Source organism: Bufo gargarizans, chromosome 6 (assembly GCF_014858855.1).
Source record: "Bufo gargarizans isolate SCDJY-AF-19 chromosome 6, ASM1485885v1, whole genome shotgun sequence".
Taxonomy (NCBI): Eukaryota; Metazoa; Chordata; class Amphibia; order Anura; family Bufonidae; genus Bufo; species Bufo gargarizans.
In genome coordinates, this window is record NC_058085.1 from 354,581,999 (window position 1) to 354,601,655 (window position 19,657).

A 19,657-nucleotide genomic window follows, 5' to 3' on the forward strand; every position below is an offset into this window, starting at 1 on the left:
GGTACCGTATATGCATAATTGGACTTCACCTGTAACAGTCGCCTTTTCCATGTAATGCGTCTCCCAATAGTCAGAGACCGCCAGAACATACAGTAGGGCTGAACTGTATAACAACTGGACTGTCACAAGGATAATATGAAGCACATACCACTGATGCATAACAAGTACACAGAAGTAAACTGACTGCCAAATGACAAGGAACTAAATCATCATGACAAATGAAGGAGATGGTATTCCTACAACGGCGCAGAGATGGTGATGGTTAAAACCGAATGAATGAAGATGAACAGAAATAAGACACTAAAAGAAACTGACCCTGATCAGCAAGTTACACTCAGCAAGTCAAGAGAAAAAGAAAACAACAAGCAGACAATAAACTATTAACAACAAGTCTCAATGCTGGCAACAATGAAAGACAGAATGACTACAAGTCCCAAGCTACCCAGACACCACACAAATAGACTAGAACGGGATATGAGGAATGCAAGGATTCTGGATAGAAATGTAAAGAACTCAAGCTGTATCCTGCAACAAAAAATCAGAAAGCATGAAGGCTAACCAATGAAAATATCCTCCCTAAATTAACTATGCTGAGCAAGGCGATCATCTGACCAGAAATCATGTCTAAGGCTGTTTGGCCAATGTTAGATCAGCACCTCCAAACTATGTATAAAGGATATTCAGGTGCAAGCTACCATGGCTGCAATGCAAAAGCAAACGAGAACTACAAGTAGCAGCACACTGCTTTATGCACAGATACACGAAAACATGAATAAATGTAAACTGCATTACTGCTGTATGAAAATTAGAAGCTCTGTGCACATATTTTTGACCAAAAATATGTTGGGTCCATCTACCAGCGACAAGGTGACTTCCATCAGACAGGAGCTACACTAACCGTTTTGGCCTACAAATTTCATAGCGATGTTATCATGTCTGATATAGCAGGTAACAGACGTGCGGCACAGTGGGTAGTGAAGAGGTGTATCCTTCCACTAGGGAGAGGAAGGAGTGGTGACCCCTAACTCACCTAGCACTGGCACCTGGCTGCCCTGACGTCCCTAGACGGGCTGCTAACCTGTACGCTGATCACGTGCCTCATCTCTGGCTTACCCTGAGATAATCCCTAGGTAGTGAATAGGGCAGTGGGAGCACAAGTCCTCACCACTGACGCCTAGGGTAACAACAGGGGAAGGACAAACAATACAAACACCACAAACAATCCCCGAAGGGAGACAACAAATAGGAGAGAACAAACAGGAGACAACAAACAGGAGAGAACCGGAGATCCAACGGCTCCACAGCAACTCCAACTCCACCATAGGTCAGAATAGAAGATCTGGAAGGAAGGTCTATATCTGGCAACAAGGGAAGCAGAAAGGGAGAATATATAGTAGCTGGGAGTGGCTGACAGAGAACAGCTGAAAGGAAAAGCTACAGATTCCTAATTGGGACAAAAAGGATTTCAAACCTAAGCAGGAAAACCTGGACCGGAATCTATTCTCACCACTAGGTCATGGAGTGATCTCTTGATAAACTGAGCGTGTAGCCACCCGCTGTGACCTTCTGACCCCAGGCACAACAGGGTCAGCGATAGGTCGTGACACCCTCATGACAGATGTAGAATCCAGCTATGGGCTACTCAGATTAAAAGCACTAAGTAGATGGACGAGAGTGCACGATCTATAAAGGGCAAGCCACTCCACATACAATGCAAAAAGGTTAGAAAAGCACCTCCAAACTATCTACAAAGGACATTCAGGTGCCTGCTACCATGGCTGCAATTTGGCAACCAATAATAACCTCATTAAAAGCATGCCAAGTAAGTGCCTGCATTTCTGCGCTTGGTACTTGTTGTGATAGAGGTATCCAAATATCAGAATTAATTTTAGGAGTAGGCCCCCCCTCCCTATACATTCCGCCATTGGGTCATAACCTTGTCCATATTCCCTTCTCAAAGCCAGGTCAGGAGATTGTAGCCATAAAATCTATAAGATGGAACCATTTCACAGAGACCAGAGACCCTTATCATAAAATGTAAAGATAGGGTGAGGGTCAAGAACTGTTACAGGGGTCAGGAAAAGGCTAGCATCCTCTCCAGCCAAGGTCACAAATGAAACCCCTATTTTGCTATATATATCAAAGAAACACGTGGCCTAACCCATATTTGGACCGCATGCTTCATCCTGAAAACCCAGTCCATGTATATGCGTCCATGGTATCAAAGTCAAATAGATCCCAGCTTAGTAACAGGGAGCAATTAGATAACTCCAGCCATCCTGCCATTACATCCTCCATTTTTGGTAGGCATTAAGACTGAGTGGATGGAGGTAATATGAAGTTGCTTGGATGCAAGCCCGAAAAGATATTTTAATTCAATGATTTTGAGTCACTGGGTCATAAAAGTTCATTACTATACTCACTGGCCTCCTCTCGCCTCACACATTTACTGTATGGAGGATAAAAAAATACCACACGACCAGGTGTCTATGGTCAATGCTAATTATACAAGATTTGATACCAAGGGGATCACAGACTAATTTACAAATCGGTATCTCAATAAAACTTAACATTTAATTCATTTAACTAATTAAAAGGCCCAAATAATAGTCAAAATCGCAAAAAGCCACCACAGATGTTGCTAAATACACATACAAGTTGTGGTTTGTATGCCTATGTCCCAGGCACACAAAGGTAATGATAGGAAAGGATAGAGGAGGATAAAAAAGGGTAGAAGGAACACAGGTGCTGGGTCTCTGACCCTACCTAACCCTATGTCTACCTCCTCATGTCTATGTTTCCCTACTTAACCCTTTCAATGTCCGACGATGACTGCCCAGCTTCGTCCAAAAGAATAGAAATGGAAAAATGGGTACACTATTGTCCACTTGAAAAGAATATATACTGTCCCAACGCGTTTCTATGGCATAGGCCAAGTCATCAGGGGACCATTTGGTAAGATAGTATGCAAATGCATATATGGCCCCAATATTGGGGCCCAAATCAACAATCATAAAGTACATATATGGTGGTGATCAGTCGCCAGCAGTGAATACTTATCTATCCGTAGTTGAAGTACATGGACAAGTAGGTCTCGTGGCGCATAACGTCCTGCGTGTGGCAGCAGCTACGCAACTTTTTAGAGCCCCGCTGACAAGCCCAATGTCCGCACCCAAGGCGTCACATGACCGGTCACGTGATACGTCATGTGACCGGACATTATGAAGGGAGCGTGTTTAACAGATAAAGACACGCCCCCTTCCCTGAGGTCAGAGGTGGGCCGACCTAAAGTACCGGAGTGCATGAGGACTGGATGGGCCACTCACACTACCTCATGCATCTCCAGATTAGGTGTATTAGTTCAAAGCCTAGCATGACGGGAAAGTAACTGTCTGCTATAGGTGCTAGGGTTTTAAGCATGTACAGGCTAAATCTGAGTTCCAGAGCAATGTGGAAACATCAGTAGATATCTTTTCTAATGCAAGGGATAATGGACCAGAACATAACATGATATCAGATGGTAAAAAGTATATAAAGTATAATTACCAATAAAATGAGAGGTGTCTCAATAGAGAACCTATAGAGCAGGGGTGCACAACCTGCGGCCCGGGGGCCACATGCGGCCCTTGATACCATTCTGTGCGGCCCCCAACCATCTGGTAACAGACATGTATGCCTATGTCTTGTGGCTGCTCACATGTATTTGTCATGTATTTCTCCCATTAGATGGGAGTCCTAGAAGTGTAACTAGACATTAATGGTATATAATGTGTGTTCAATATGCCATAAGTACAATATTTCAGTTGTTAATACACCTTTAAATTTTAATTGTGGCCCTCGTCATTGGTTCATTCTGGCAATGTGGCCCCCAACCAGGAAATGTTGTGCACCCCTGCTATAGAGGACCAATAAAAAAGGAAGTTTACTTAACAAACTTGATGTGAGTTAGTAGAAAATATTTATGATGTTATTCGATATCAAAACTACAGGAGGGATCTAAAATAATACAGAGTCATAATATAGAGTTCGGAATCTGCCATATATATCGGCCTGAGTGCAATTACACGTCTCAATATGCTACTCAGGGATACGGGTCAATGTCATTTATATATAGCAGCCGAATAACCTTTGTTCATTTAGACCGTTTGGATGTACAGTCATGGCCAAAAGTTTTGAGAATTACACAAATATTAGTTTTCACAAAGTTTGCTGCTAAACTGCTTTTAGATCTTTGTTTCAGTTGTTTCTGTGATGTAGTGAAATATAATTACACGCACTTCATACGTTTCAAAGGCTTTTATCGACAATTACATGACATTTATGCAAAGAGTCAGTATTTGCAGTGTTGGCCCTTCTTTTTCAGGACCTCTGCAATTCGACTGGGCATGCTCTCAATCAACTTCTGGGCCAATTCCTGACTGATAGCAACTCATTCTTTCATAATCACTTCTTGGAGTTTGTCAGAATTAGTGGGTTTTTGTTTGTCCACCCGCCTCTTGAGGATTGACCAAAAGTTCTCAATGGGATTAAGATCTGGGGAGTTTCCAGGCCATGGACCCAAAATGTCAAAGTTTTGGTCCCCAAGCCACTTTGTTATCACTTTTGCCTTATGGCACGGTGCTCCATCGTGCTGGAAAATGCATTGTTCTTCATCAAACTGTTGTTGGATTGTTGGAAGAACTTGCTGTTGGAGGGTGTTTTGGTACCATTCTTTATTCATGGCTGTGTTTTTGGGCAAAATTGTGAGTGAGCCCACTCCCTTGGATGAGAAGCAACCCCACACATGAATGGTCTCAGGATGCTTTACTGTTGGCATGACACAGGACTGATGGTAGCACTCACCTTTTCTTCTCCGGACAAGCCTTTTTCCTGATGCCCCAAACAATCGGAAAGAGGCTTCATCGGAGAATATGACTTTGCCCCAGTCCTCAGCAGTCCATTCACCATATTTTCTGCAGAAGATCAATCTGTCCCTGATGTTTTTTTTTGGAGAGAAGTGGCTTCTTTGCTGCCCTTCTTGACACCAGGCCATCTTCCAAAAGTCTTCGCCTCACTGTGCGTGCAGATGCGCTCACACCTGCCTGCTGCCATTCCTGAGCAAGCTCTGCACTTGTGGCACTCCGATCCCGCAGCTGAATCCTCTTTAGGAGACGATCCTGGCGCTTGCTGGACTTTCTTGGACGCCCTGAAACCTTCTTAACAATAATTGAACCTCTTTCCTTGAAGTTCTTAATGATCCTATAAATTGTTGATTGAGGTGCAATCTTAGTAGCCACAATATCCTTGCCTGTGAAGCCATTTTTATGCAACGCAATGATGGCTGCACGCGTTTCTTTGCAGGTCACCATGGTTAACAATGGAAGAACAATGATTTCAAGCATCACCCTCCTTTTAACAGGTCAAGTCTGCCATTTTAACCCAATCAGACTGACATAATGATCTCCAGCCTTGTGCTCGTCAACATTCTCACCTGAGTTAACAAGACAATTACTGAAATGATCTCAGCAGGTCCTTTAATGACAGCAATGAAATGTAGTGGAAAGTTTTTTGGGGGATTAATTTTTATGGCAAAGAAGGACTATGCAATTCATCTGATCACTCTTCATAACATTCTGGAGTATATGCAAATTGCAATTATAAAAACTTAAGCAGCAACTTTTCCAATTTCCAATATTTATGTAATTCTCAAAACTTTTGGCCACGACTGTACTGTTTTAAGTTCAAAGATCCACCATGTTTCTCTTTGGAGTACTCTCTTATCCCAGTCTCAATGGAGGGACCATCTCAATCCCCATAAACCTCAAGTTCGAGTAAGCTCCACCATGTTCCATCAGAATGTGTTTGGCCAAAGGGGTATCTCTCTGATGTCTCAAATTCCCCAGATGCTCTGCCACTCGCCTACGGAACTCCCGTGTGGTTTTTCCTATGTATTCCAAACCGCACACACAAGTCGCCCTGTAAATGATGCTTTTATTTCGACAATTTATAAAGTGTCGGATGGTATACTTTTTACTCGTGATCCTATTCGTAAAAAAACGTCCCTGGGCGATAAATGTGCAAGCTACACAGCCACTGCAGCAAAGCACCCTACTGTGCGCTGAAGCCAAGTCCCTGCGCCTGCCGGTGCCTCTCTGAAGTGACTATGAACCAGACGGTCATGTAGGCTGCACCCTCTACGGTAGGTGACTCGGGGTGTCTCTGCAATCACCTTTTTGATGCACATGAACTCCCTATCGCCATGCCACTTAGCTGGTGGTAGAAGGAACCACCAAACACAAAGTAGTTGGATGTCAAAGTAAATTCCAGTAACTGTAACACCAATCTGTTATGGGCTTGATATTGACAACCCCTCATAGCAAGAAAAAATTCAACAGCCTTCAATCCCAGGCGATGGGTGATGGAGGAGTATAGTGACTCTACATCAATGGATGCGAGTGCCATACCCTCCTCCATCGACACCCCTTTAAGACGTCCAAGGAGATCACTAATGTCTCTAACGTACGGTATGAAGGTAAAGTTTTTACAAATGGTGCTAAGATGTGATCAACATAAATACCCACATTTGGGCTTAAACTATTTATGCCTGATACAATAGAGCGTCCTTTTAAAGGACTTGTCCCCTTGTAGGATTTTTGACAGGCTGTAAAACGTCGCCACAGTGCGTTGTTTTTTTAGACATAAACTCAAACTCCTGTTCCAATATTAGTTCCTCTGATTTGGCTGTGCATAAGATCTCATATAGTTTTTTCTGATAAACTGAAGTGGGATCACATACGAGTTTCTCATATGTGTTTCTATCAGTCAACAAGTCCAAACACATTTTTTGTATTGAGAGGACTCCATAATAACAATATTCCCCCCTTATCGGAAGGCTTAATTATTATTCCTTGATCTTTTTCTAGACTCTGAAGGGCTTTGAATTCAGATTTAGAACAATTGAAGTTGGGCTTCCTTATTGTCAGGTCTTCTAGATCTTAAGAGACCTGCGTAACAAAACATCTATACAAGTAGGGTCACTCAGGGACAGCATCTTAACACTTTTATTCTTCAGGGCGGTAAAAGGGCCTTTGCCCTTTTGGGGCCTACTCTCACTTAAGCTATACAGTAACTGGACATCTTGTAAAACCTCAGGTGAGATGCCCAATTCTTTACTTTCTCGTTTAGCTTTTAGGGAAAAGTATTTGTGCTATCTTAGTTTTCTTACAAAAAGATTAATATCTTTGATCTAATTAAATAGATTGAAGCTGGAGGTAGGGGCAAAGGAGAGGCCTCTATTGAGGATCCCCATTTCAAATGGTTGTAGATGTTTGCTGGAGAGGTTGACTATTTGACTTTGTTGTCTTGAGGTGTGTTGGGGTATGTGAATGTTTTTTGTGGGTTGCGGTTCCACAGTTGATAGGGTCCACCTGGTTCTAAAAAATTATACTGGCCACTCGCATCACGCCCCCCCCCCCCCCCCCCGTTTGCCTCTGCCTCTCTGACGTGTTCTCCCCCTCCCTCGATTACTCTGTTCCCCTTCCTTGTCACTCTCCGAGGCCTCAGTGTCACTTGATGTAATCTCTGACTCGTGTGTTTTAGTGTAAGATGTGCCCCAATCAATAGTGGTATAGACACAATTGTCTTTAAAATCTTGGAGGTTCATATGAATTGACGATGTCTCCGTTCCTTTAAGTGGAACTGAAATTTATCTAAAGTGTTTTTAAGTTGCAGTTCCTTATTTGAAAAATCAGATTCTTGTTTAAATGTCTGGGTTAACTCAATCTGCTCCTTCAATTTAGTTTCCAGAGTGCCCAGATAATTTTTCTCCTCCAATAATAAAAGCATAAAGTGCAATGAGCTCTAAGTTGCCTTGTCTTCCCATTTACTCATCAATGCGGCGTTTCTGCATCTCCTTGCCAGAGTTAGAGTTATCCTCAGGCCTCTGGAAACTTTTATATAATTTTCTAAAGACTGGACTTCCCACCACAAAGTTATTTGTTCTTTATAAATTTTGGTGAGTTCTTTGAATGCTGCTTTGAATGAAAGAATATATCTCTTTTGGACCAAAGTCTTCTCTGAGAAGACTTCTAGTGCATCGGAAAGCCACTGATTTTTTATCCACACCAGTGGTCAAAAAGCCTGCCATAACCCCCAAGATCTGAAGACCAAAAAAAATCACACGACCAGGTGTCTATGGTCAATGCTAATTATACAAGACTTATACCAAGGGGATCACAGACTAATTTACTCGGTATCTCAATAAAACTTAACATTTAATTCATACTAATTAAAAGGCCGAAATGGAGGATAGCAAACTGTAATTTCTTTTGGGATCACTAGCTTGATGGACAGACCAATATTTCTGCTTCCCCAGGCAACTGGACTTTGTATAATGTCTTTCTATCCCTTTTATCTTCCATACTGTTATTTTGCACTGTATTTATATGTCTGTGTATTTTATATAATGTTTTCTATCATAAGTTCATAACCCCATTGTTTGTACGCATTGACCATTTCCCTTTAATAAGAGCCTTCTTGTCTTCTAATGATTCCATGACCTTAGAAGAAGTGAATGACGGAGTGCTGAAAGAAGGAGGTCCAGGGTGACCCTGCAGACACCCATCCTGAATCTAAGGGTCCATTTACACGTCCGTAAGTGTTCTGCGGATCCGCAAAACACGGACACTGGCAATGTACATTCCGCACATCGCTGGCACTATAATAGAAAATGCTTAATCTTGTGCGCAATTGCGGACAAGAATAGGACATGTTCTATTTTTTTGCGTAAACGGAAGCACGGATGCGGAAGTGCGGATCCGAAAATGCGGATGCAGACAGCACATTCCGGCCCCATTGAAAATTAATGGATCTTCTCCCGCAAAATTGCGGAACGGATGCGGACCCATTTTGCAGACGTGTGAATGGACCCTTAGTCTGTGATCCTGAAAGTACTCGATAATGAATAAATCAAGATGTTTTAAATATTTTGGGGGTCATTTAATAACCTGAAATACGCCTATGTTACATGAAATACTGCCTATATACAGTACAGACCAAAAGTTTGGACACACCTTCTCATTCAAAGAGTTTTCTTTCTTTTCATGACTATGAAAATTGTAGATTCACACTGAAGGCATCAATACATAACACAAAAGTGTGAAACAACTGAAAATATGTCATATTCCAGGTTCTTCAAAGTAGCCACCTTTTGCTTTGATTACTGCTTTGCACACTCTTGGCAATCTCTTGATGAGCTTCAAGAGGTAGTCACCTGAAATGGTTCTCATTTCACAGGTGTGCCCTGTCAGGTTTAATAAGTGGGATTTTTTGCCTTATAAATGGGGTTGGGGCCATCAGTTGCGTTGTGGAGAAGTCAGGTGGATACACAGCTGATAGTCCTACTGAATAGACTGTTAGAATTTGTATTATGGCAAGAAAAAAGCAGCTAAGTAAAGAAAAACGAGTGGCCATCATTACTTTAAGAAATGAAGGTCAGTCAGTCCAAAAAATTGGGTAAACTTTGAAAGTGTCCCCAAGTGCAGTCACAAAAACCATCAAGCGCTACAAAGAAACTGGCTCACATGCGGACCGCCCCAGGATAGGAAGACCAAGCGTCACCTCTGCACGGAGTGCTGTCCGCATCTTTTGGTGCCCTATTGAAGTGAATGGGTCTGCATCCGAGTCGCCAAAACGGCGGCTGGGATGCGGACCAAAAATGGCTTAGAAAATTCAAGGAAGTTATCTTACATTTGGAACTGGAGCTGGATGTGCCAAAGTTATGAAGAGGCCTGCGCCTCCTCATAACTTCGGCAATCCTCCGCCAATGCTGGGGCTTTATTAAGACCGGCGTCTTTAGCATTTGCATAATATGAACATGTCTATCAATCCTGTGAGTTCTATAATTCCACGACTTTTCCTTCTCTGTGTTCCAATTTCAAGGTTAAGGAGTGAACAGCTCCATTTTAGGTTTACACGGATGGTTTGTGCCCTTCTTGTGATTGTAGATTGTGTTGTACTTTGCTCATTTCTACTTTGCACCTTTCATACCCAAATGCAACCATACATAAAGTTATGTCTCTGCTATGATTAATTTTTGCAGGTGTCACAACAGTCCTTACCATGACAACACTTATGATGGGCGCCAGGACCTCTCTGCCCAATGCAAACTGCTTTATAAAGGCAATAGATGTCTACCTTGGCATTTGCTTCAGTTTTATATTCGGAGCCCTTTTGGAATATGCAATCGCACACTTTTGCACCCTTCATCGACTAGACCAAAAGAACATCATAAAGGTAAGTACTCAGTACACAAACTCTAAGACATCCATCCATTCCTGTGCTTCTGTCTTTTCTCTCTCTAAACCAGTATGACACTAGGGCCTTGTTCACACCTACTTACTTTACACCTGTAGTCTCTAATCTGTAGTTCTCCAGCTGGTTTGAAACCATTGACTGTCCCCCCATGCTGGTAGTTTATGTTTCACAACAGCTGGAGAGCTACAGGTTGGAGCAGGGGTGTAACGATCGGGGGGGAGATGTAACGAAGCCCGATATTGTCACAGTATTTCCTGCCGGGCCTGGTCAGATAAGATAAGATAAGATGCCTTTATTGTCACTGTACAATACAATGTACAATACAATGAAATGTTGTTTGGAGCAATCCTAGATGCCATGGACAGAGGAACAAGAACAAGTGCACTCAGTTCACTGCATCATGCACTCCAGGCCTCCAGCATCAGGCCCCGAAGCTGCCCTACTAAAACTAGTCTCAAATTAAGCAGGTGGGCGGAGCCTAACTGATGTTAGTCGGGTCACGCCCACCTGCTTAATTTGTGACTAATTATGGCAGCGCTGGGGCCTGATGCTTGAGGCATGGAGTGCATGATGCAGGTGAATTGAGTGCTCTGATGGGGCTTGGCATGAAGTACAGTGACAATACTGGGCACTGTTACATGTGAGTGAATACTGGGGGCTGTGGGGGGCACTACTGGGCACAGTGGGGGGCACTACTGGGCACAGTGGGGAGCACTACTGGGTGAAGTGGGGGGCACTACTGGGGGCAGTGGGGGGCACTACTGGGGACAGTAGGGGGACACTACTAGGGGCTGTGGGGGGCACTACTGGGGCAGTGGGGGACACTACTGGGGGCAGTGGAGGACACTACTAGGGGCTGTGGGGGCACTGCTGGGGACTGTGGGGGCACTACTGGGGGCAGTGGGAGGAATTACTGGGGCAGAGGGGGGCACTACAGGGGGCAGAGGGGGGCACTACTGGGGGCAGTGGTGGACACTACTGGGGGCAGTGGTGGACACTACTGGGGGCAGTGGTGGACACTACTGGGGGCAGTGGTGGACACTACTGGGGGCAGTGGGGGACACTACTAGGGGCTGTGGGGGACACTTCTGGGGGGCACTGGGGGACACTACTGGGGCAGTGGGGGACACTACTAGGGGCTGTGAGGGGAACTACTAGAGGCTGTGGGGGACACTTCTAGGGGGCAGTGGGGGACACTATGGGGGGCACTACTGGGGAAAGTGGGGGACAATACTAGGGAAAGGGGGGACATTACCGGGGCAGTGGGGGACACTACTAGGGGCAGTGGCGGACACTACTGGGGGCATTACTGCAGGATGAGGGACCAGGGGTGTAACAATCGCGGTCACAGAGGGTACAACCGGTCACAGCGTGGGGGAGGGGGGCTCCCCATCCAAAGTTTGCCCTGGGGCCCATAACACTCTAGTTATGCCACTGGGTTGGAGACCCCCACTCTGCACCTCAATTCACTCTAGAGTGGTGGTCCACAACCTGTAGCTCTTTACATTGCCTGGAAACTACAGAAGTATAGCAGAGCTTGAGGATATGTGGCATTTCAGCTGAATCTTAGTCCAGCGTCAAGTACACCCAGCACACTCCCCACTAAAGCTTTGGCTCTTGCAGCTCTCATGTCCCGCTCATTTCTTATAGACACAGTCCCTGGATAGATTGATAGGCAGAATAAAATCCCATCTGTTCATCAGTGTGAAGTGCAATTAAGGGTGTTTTGGAACCTCGGTACACTTGTATTACAATTAGTAAGCGAACTGTTCATGACTTAAAAGTCAGGGCTTTATAGGGAACCTGTCACCATGAAAATGCAGTGCAATCTGCAGGCAGCAGGTTATAGAGCAGGAGGAGCTGAGCAGATTTATATATAGTTTTATGGGAAATAATTCATTAAAACTTGTAATTTATTCATTGAAATTCCTCCTCTTTGTATGCTTAGGAGTCATGTGGGCAGTCCTATCAGTGATTGGACCGCCCACATGACTCCTAAGTATAGAAAAAGTGGAGATTTAAATTAATTAATGACAAGTTTTCCTGAATGCTTTCACATAAAACTATATATCAATCTTCTCAGCTCCTCCTGCTCTATAACTCCTCCTGCTGACGGCAGATTGTGCTGCATTTACATGGTGATAAGCTTCCTCTAAGGCAACAATTTGGGTGAAACTGATAAAAAAGTTTAGAGGACCTATCAGCTCCATGGTCATGTTGTTTTAGTACGTAAATCTTTGTATTCCCATTGTAATAATGTATAGCTGTTCCTCATTAAAATGTATAAATGATACCTTTCATCTTTTGTTAGATAGGTGGGTCCATACTGACTAGACAGTGGCAGACTATTTGGGGACCCCTCCAAATGGTAACGCCCAGTTGTCAATTTAGTCATACATTTCTAGGATGAATAAAAAAGGAACAACACAATGCACAGTTTTAAGAAAATATTCTCCAGAACTATAAAATAATGGGGAATACAGGTATTTACAGGCATGTCGAGAAAGGTGACTGGATCTTTTTGAAAGAGCTTTGAAATGATTTTGGGCATTCCCCTCCCTCTGGATGTGGGAATAAAAGCATACTTATCTTCTCCACGCTGCTCAGTTCTGCCTCCGGTTCTGTCTTGGGGAACAAGTCACCATCACGGCCAGACACTGGCAACAGTAGCACATGAGATTACCGTCCATTCCAGAAATTGAGAAGCAGGGACCAAAGCGTCCGGAACGGAGCGGTAGGGAGCAGATAAGCCTACTTTCACACTTGCGTTGTTAATTCTGGTATTGAGATCCGGCAGAGGATCTCACTACTGGAATTAAACGGATCAATTTTGATTTTGCACATCAGGATGCATCGGCTCTGTTAGGATGCAGTTGTGTGAAATCAAAACAAAAAAATAATAATGTAAAGTCAATGGTTGACGGATCAGTTTTTTTTTAGGCTCCAAAAAAATCGGGATCTGTCACCATTGACTTAAAAAAATTTCAGTTTTTGTGTCTGGTCACAAAACGGAATGCTGCCGGAACGGGAACTGGCAGAAGTTTTTTGCCATCGATCTGCTATCGGGTACTTTCTAAGGGTACTTTCACACTAGCGTTGTTAGAACCCAGCAGGCAGTTCCGTCAACGGAGCTGCCTACCGCATCCGGCAATCCGTATACAAACGGAAAGCTGTTTTTTCCAAATCCGTTAGACTGATCCGGTGAAATACCGGATCCATCTCATCCGGTATAATCCGGAGTAACGGATCTGGTATAATTTTTTTTTTCAAAGATCAAAAGAGAAACCCGCTCCTCCTATATCCTGGCGCATGCGCAGACTGGAAAACCGGATCTGGCGATGCGGCAATTTCTGGAACACTTGGTATCCGGCATTAATACATCTCTATGGAAATGAATGCCGGATCCAGCAAGTGCAGTATTGTTCAGAGATTTTGTCCGGAAAAAATACCTGCAGCGGTCAAATACCGTCCAAGGGACGGAACGCAAGACACCCTGATGCATACTGAACGGATTGCTTTCCTTTTAGAATGCATTAGGACAAAACTGAAGTGTTTTTCTCCGGTATTAAGACCCTTTACCAGATTTTAATACCGGAAAAGAATAACACTAGTGTAAAAGTACCCTAAGTTTCCACCCTGCTGACCATTCTGTTACTTTTATGCTTCATTCCTTTGCAATAGGCGTTATATAACCTTAATTAATACATCCGGAGCAAGTGTAAAGATCAACATCTTACGGGAGTCTTTTAAATATAATTGCTCATTTGCTGCCTCTCGATTAAGTAACTGCACAGTGCGAACCACGACGGGCACCGTACTCAGCCTCGTTGGACTGTGTGATGTTCTTTATTGTCTAATTCCTTAGATGTTCCTTATTCCTATTTCATACTGAAATCTCTTTGTCTTATTGAGACCTTTCCGTTCTCATTTTTTTTTACAGTTATTACTTTTATTTAAAAAAATACAGTAAATCAGTAATAAAAAATGCAATTAAAAAGTTCTCATAATTATTGCTAATATCATTAATCTAATGGATGTATGTAGAATGTACTGGAATAATACCATTTGTGTAAGTAGATGCCCCCATGAAATCCTTATGAATGAGACATCGTTCGTTAGGCTCTGTTCACACTACTGCATTCCATTCTGCTGGTTTTCTGTCGTTTTTTTGATGGTGTGAATAGACCGATAAACCTATGAGAAGTCAATGGGATCAGCCAGATGCCTTAAAAGGATTGTCCGGGTTCAGAACCGGGACATATCCCCATTTTTAACCCAGGCAGGCACCCTGACATGAGCAACAGGCTAGGGCCAATGAACGAGCTTTTCGCCCGTTTGTTGGGTGATCGGCAACATAAGCAACAGATGCTCTGGACCCATTCTCAGTTTAGCCCCATTGAATGGAGTGAAACTGCGAATGGACATTTGCCAGTGGCGTCCGTCCAGACACTGAGCCAAAAAAGAACATGACTTTTCTCGGGGTGGTTGCGGCTTTAAACTGCATGAATGGCAGCACTGCCTCCCATTGAAAACAAGGCGTAACGGATGCAGCCTGGACACTGACGGCTTTTTGGCCGTTAATCCATGGAAAATTCATCCATTCAAAAGACAACTTCCAAAGCAGTACTGTTTTAGAATACCAAATAATATTTAAAAGAATGCTGCAATTTATGTACCAAAATAATTCCCCCATACAATATCTAAATAATATCTCCATACAGTATCAAAATAATGCTAGCATGTAGATGTGTCCACCCTTTTCTTTTATCAGATTTGGTTATGGACTTGCAATTTCTTACAAAATAAATTCAATATAACATCGTAACATCCAAGCAAAGGGAACCTGTCACGTTGAACATAGTGTTTGAGCTAAAGGCATTTTATAGAGCAAAGGTTCAGTAAAACCTGAAATTTAGACTTTTAAATCTCTGCCCATTCAAGACTTTGAAGTCCAGGAGACGGTCCTATCAGTGATTGACAGCTCTCTCTGTATACACAGGCATAGAGGGAAGGCTGTCAGTCACTGATAGGACCGTCTCCTGGACTTCAAAGCCCAGAATGAGCAGGAATTTGTATTAATTACCAGTTTTACTTAATCTTTTCCCATAAAACTATATAGCAATCTGCTCAGCTCCTCCAGCTCCATAACATGGTGCCTGTGGCTATTTTTGCATTTTCATGGTGACGGGTTCCCTTTAACATCCTGCAATTCTCATGACAAACACTAGGTGGCTACACATATACATGTAGGATAGACATCTCGTGATACAGTATCACAAAATATGTTGTTTTTTCATCTCACACGACACATCTTAAATAGGTTGAGCCAAGAGCAAAAATAAAGACACACAGCACACATTTGTACAAGCCCTACTCTACCCGACTGCTGGTATTGTAAGTGGAGGTCATGTTACTCCTGGAGGTCCATCCTAAAGGAGATCTTTTAGGAAACTGTTGTATGGGTGCCTATTTTACGAATGCCCCAGAACAGAGCCTCAAACTAAGAACACCATCCATTCATCACCTTGCAGCAATGGGACCCATTGGACGACTCTATTGTTTTAAAGGAATCTGTCACCAAGATAGATATTATTAACTAGGAGCATCTATAAGATTTGAGATCAATTCAAAAAGCTGGCAGTGTTTTTTTGGCCTGCTGAATCCTGGCATGCTTGCATGTAGCGGCCATATCTCCACCAGACCCCATTATAGTCAATGGGGCTGGCGGACATTCCGCTAACTTCCGGCACAACCTACCAGAACTACTGCTGGCAGTGGGAAATAGGTTTACCATGGTAAATGTTGTCGAAAATCTACAAATCATTGTAGCTGCCGAGGTCATTGATCTAAGAGATTCCTAAAAACGTAAATGTAAGAAATTGAACATGGGTGTATTTGGTGTCCATACATTAGTAGTAGTGTTGAGAGCGAATATTCGAAAAGTGAATTTTTATCTTGAATATCGCCACTTCGTGAATTCACAAATACTTAGAATATAGTGCTATATATTAGTTTTTTTTTTAGAATATTTGTTCTTTTTTCCATCTGAAGTCATGATTCCTCCCTGCTTAAGTTGCTTGTGGGCCAATCACTTATTGGCCCACAAGCAAGAAGCAGGAAGGAATCATGTGTTCAGATGGAAAAAATATTAGAAAAACGAATATATAGCACTATATTCTATAGTGCTATATACTCGTTTTTGACCCACGCCTGTATTGATTGCGTGATATTCGCATATTACACGATCATTACCTTGCCGATTTTCGAGTAAAAAAATGAAATATCACAAATTTGAATATGACCCCTGCCGCTCATCACTAACTAGTAGTACTACTACTATTCCTACTGCTAGTAATAATACTAATAATAGTAGTAACAATACTGATAATGTTTGATGTATCCATTTTACCTACAGGATTTTGAAGAAGAAGACATTGACATGAATGGGACCATTAATGCGGTTTCCAGTGGGGAAAACAGTCGAACCAAAACAGACACCAGTAAAAATGAGAAGAGCCGGGGTGGTCGCATTCTCTTGTCATACATGAAGAGAATCCAATGTATTTTGTATTGCTTCCAGGTTAAGAATCCACATCACATCGATAACTACTCTAGACTTTCTTTTCCGTTGTGCTTTATTGTAGTTAATGTTTTTTACTGGGTGTATTATTTGTATTTCTGAAACAATTATGCTACAGAATATACAAAAGTACCTCTAAAAGCCCAAAAAAAAAAAACACACTCGAATAGTAATATTCTTTTGTAAAATAAATGCTAGAAATTATAATTATTGCTGTTAATTAGGGAAATGTTTTGCAAATAAGTGCAATAATATTTATATTGGTGACACATGAACAAAGGGATTTTCCTATCTCAAGTTATCACACTTTTCTAAGCTATGGCATCACTTTCTGATCCTTGCACAGGGAAGCTCCAGCCCAATTCACTTGTGGATGCTCATGGGCACAATATGCAGAGTAAAACTGGGAAGCGACTCTAGTTGTAAACCAGAACTGTGGCCCCTTTATTCTCCAGACCACCAGGGGTCCAGCAGCCAGAACCACACCAATCAGAAAGTGAGGGTATATACTACCAATATGCCATTGCTTTCTGAGATGGGACTTCTTTAATGGGCTGGCTCTGCCTGCAGAATGCAATAAGAGTAAGACATTCAAAAGGTAAAAAGTTAGAACCATATATGGCTGCTTCCTACAAGTGTGTGGATGGGGACAAAAAAAACAATAGGCAAAAAATATGTTACAAACATATACATACATGTATATATACTGTATATATTTGTATAAGCTCCGGAGGTAAATAGCAGGTAACATAACAGTCACTTGCTGCTTATCTTTATAGTTACTGTATGAAAGATCTCAAAACTACTAGACTACATCAATCCCGTCAATGAGTTGGGCTATAAAGATTTGAGATCAAGAGGTGAAGCACTGAAATAATCATTACTTTATTTTTTTTTAATCAAGGTAACATTACATTGACAAGAAATCATAGACGATGCCAGTAGTGTTGGGCGAATTGAAGTTCACGAAGTGGACTTTGATACGAATTTCAGGAAACATTAGATTCACTGCAAAGCCAAATTTCCTCGTGCTTCATGGTAACGAATCGATTTTCCCTGAAATGGCGGTAAAAATAAAATCATACTTACCTTATCCATTTGAGCGCGAAGATCCAACAAGAAATCTTGTGCACGGTGATGTATGACGTCATCACTCGCCTTGTGAGATTTCATGCTGGATCTTCAAGCAAGATGGCCGTGGCAGCCTCTTCGTGATCAGATAGATAGGAGGTAAGAATGATTTATTTATTTATAATTAGCAAACACAAAAATTCTTTAATATGGATCTCAGATGCCGCGATCAGCGATGAACATGGCATCTGAGGGGTATAATGATGGGGGACAGCACAATCGCTGCTCCCTGTCATTGCACCCGCTACTGACAAAAAATGAGCCTCTTGACGAAGTAATTCATCTCAAAGCAAATTTTTGGGGAAAATTCAGCAAACTAGCCGAATCCAACTTAGAAGAACTTCCCTTATCTCTGGATGCCAGCTTAGGGGAGGCATTGCCTCTCCTTAAGGAGATCAGCTGTGTCTGGAGACTGTGAAGCTATGTATCATGAGAAAGCAATATGTAGATGGGACTGAGTTCCACCTAGGCCATGTGACCGATGAATATGACGTCACATGGCTTAGGGAAAGCTGCGAGAAGGCTGCGGCACTCACAGTACTGCCGGTGCCTTCCCAAACTGCTGATCGGTGAGGGTCCCGGGGGTCGGACACCCATTAATCAAATACTAAAGTGTCTGAAAACCCTTTTAAGAGGCACACTTATACAATGATACGTCTGAAGGAAACTTATTGGCACCTGACCCCCTTAAAGGGCAAGAAGTTTCAAATTTTTGTGCAAATTTGGCGTGTGCAAACTTTTGCTACTTTTTTTACTCCAACATCCTGAAGCAAAGTCATAGATAAATTCTCCTCATATTTACATATCTCATCATTTAAATCAATAGAAGTAATGATAACCACTGAATGTGCTCCCATAAAATTAATGGTGGGGGTCCATCTAGCAGACCACCTCTGAATCGACACGTCTGTGTTACATCTCAGAAAATAACCATGTACTTATGCATAGAATCTGGCACAGATGTCTGAACAGCTGGGTCCATCTATTGTCATTCCCACTGATTTCCTAGCCCTGCAGCCGCTTTATTATAGTCATTGGTGGGGGAAGGTTTGCTATCAGACGTTGGTGACAGATCCTAGCGACACACAAGAGAATCCCTTTAAATTAGACTGGATTTTATTTTTTTACTGCCACATGTCTGTGACAGAAAAATTAGGGAACAATGAATGGAAAAAATACTGCTAAGTAACAATCCTTTCAAAAATAGAAGTGTTAATAGTTAATTTTCTATTAAATGCAAAGTGAATAAAGAAAACAAGACAAGAAAAGACAAATAAATATTTGGTATGACCGGCCTTAGCCTTCAAAACAGCATCAGTTCTTCTAGGTACACTTGTACACAGTTTTTGAAGAAACTCAGCAGGGGGGTTGTTCTGTACAGTATAGCTAGGAGAATCTTCAGTGGATGTAGGCTTGCTCAGATCCTCCTGTCTCTTTATGTAATCCCAGATTAGTGTAGTGAATGAAATAGGAAATGAGGAATTAAGCAGGGAGGTTGTCCTGTACAGTACATCTAGGGGAATTGACAACAGATCTTCAGTGGATGTAGGCTTGCTCAGATCCTCCTGTCTCTTTATGTAATCCCAGATTAGTGTAGCAAATGAAATAGGAAATGAGGAACTCAGTAGGGAGGTTGTCCTGTACAGTACATCT

At 42.5% G+C, this 19,657-nt stretch overlaps 1 protein-coding gene across 1 annotated transcript in view; it reads left to right on the top strand.

Annotated features, from left to right (window-relative positions):
* LOC122941453 (gamma-aminobutyric acid type A receptor subunit pi) overlaps positions 1-16,975 on the top strand; it is a 122,657-nt gene extending 105,682 nt beyond the window's left edge. The window contains exons 9-10 of the mRNA XM_044298718.1: positions 10,079-10,272; positions 16,709-16,975. Coding sequence (XP_044154653.1) covers positions 10,079-10,272; positions 16,709-16,975 — 461 coding nt within the window. The remainder of the gene's footprint in view (positions 1-10,078; positions 10,273-16,708) is intronic.
* The last annotated feature ends 2,682 nt before the right edge of the window (positions 16,976-19,657 follow it).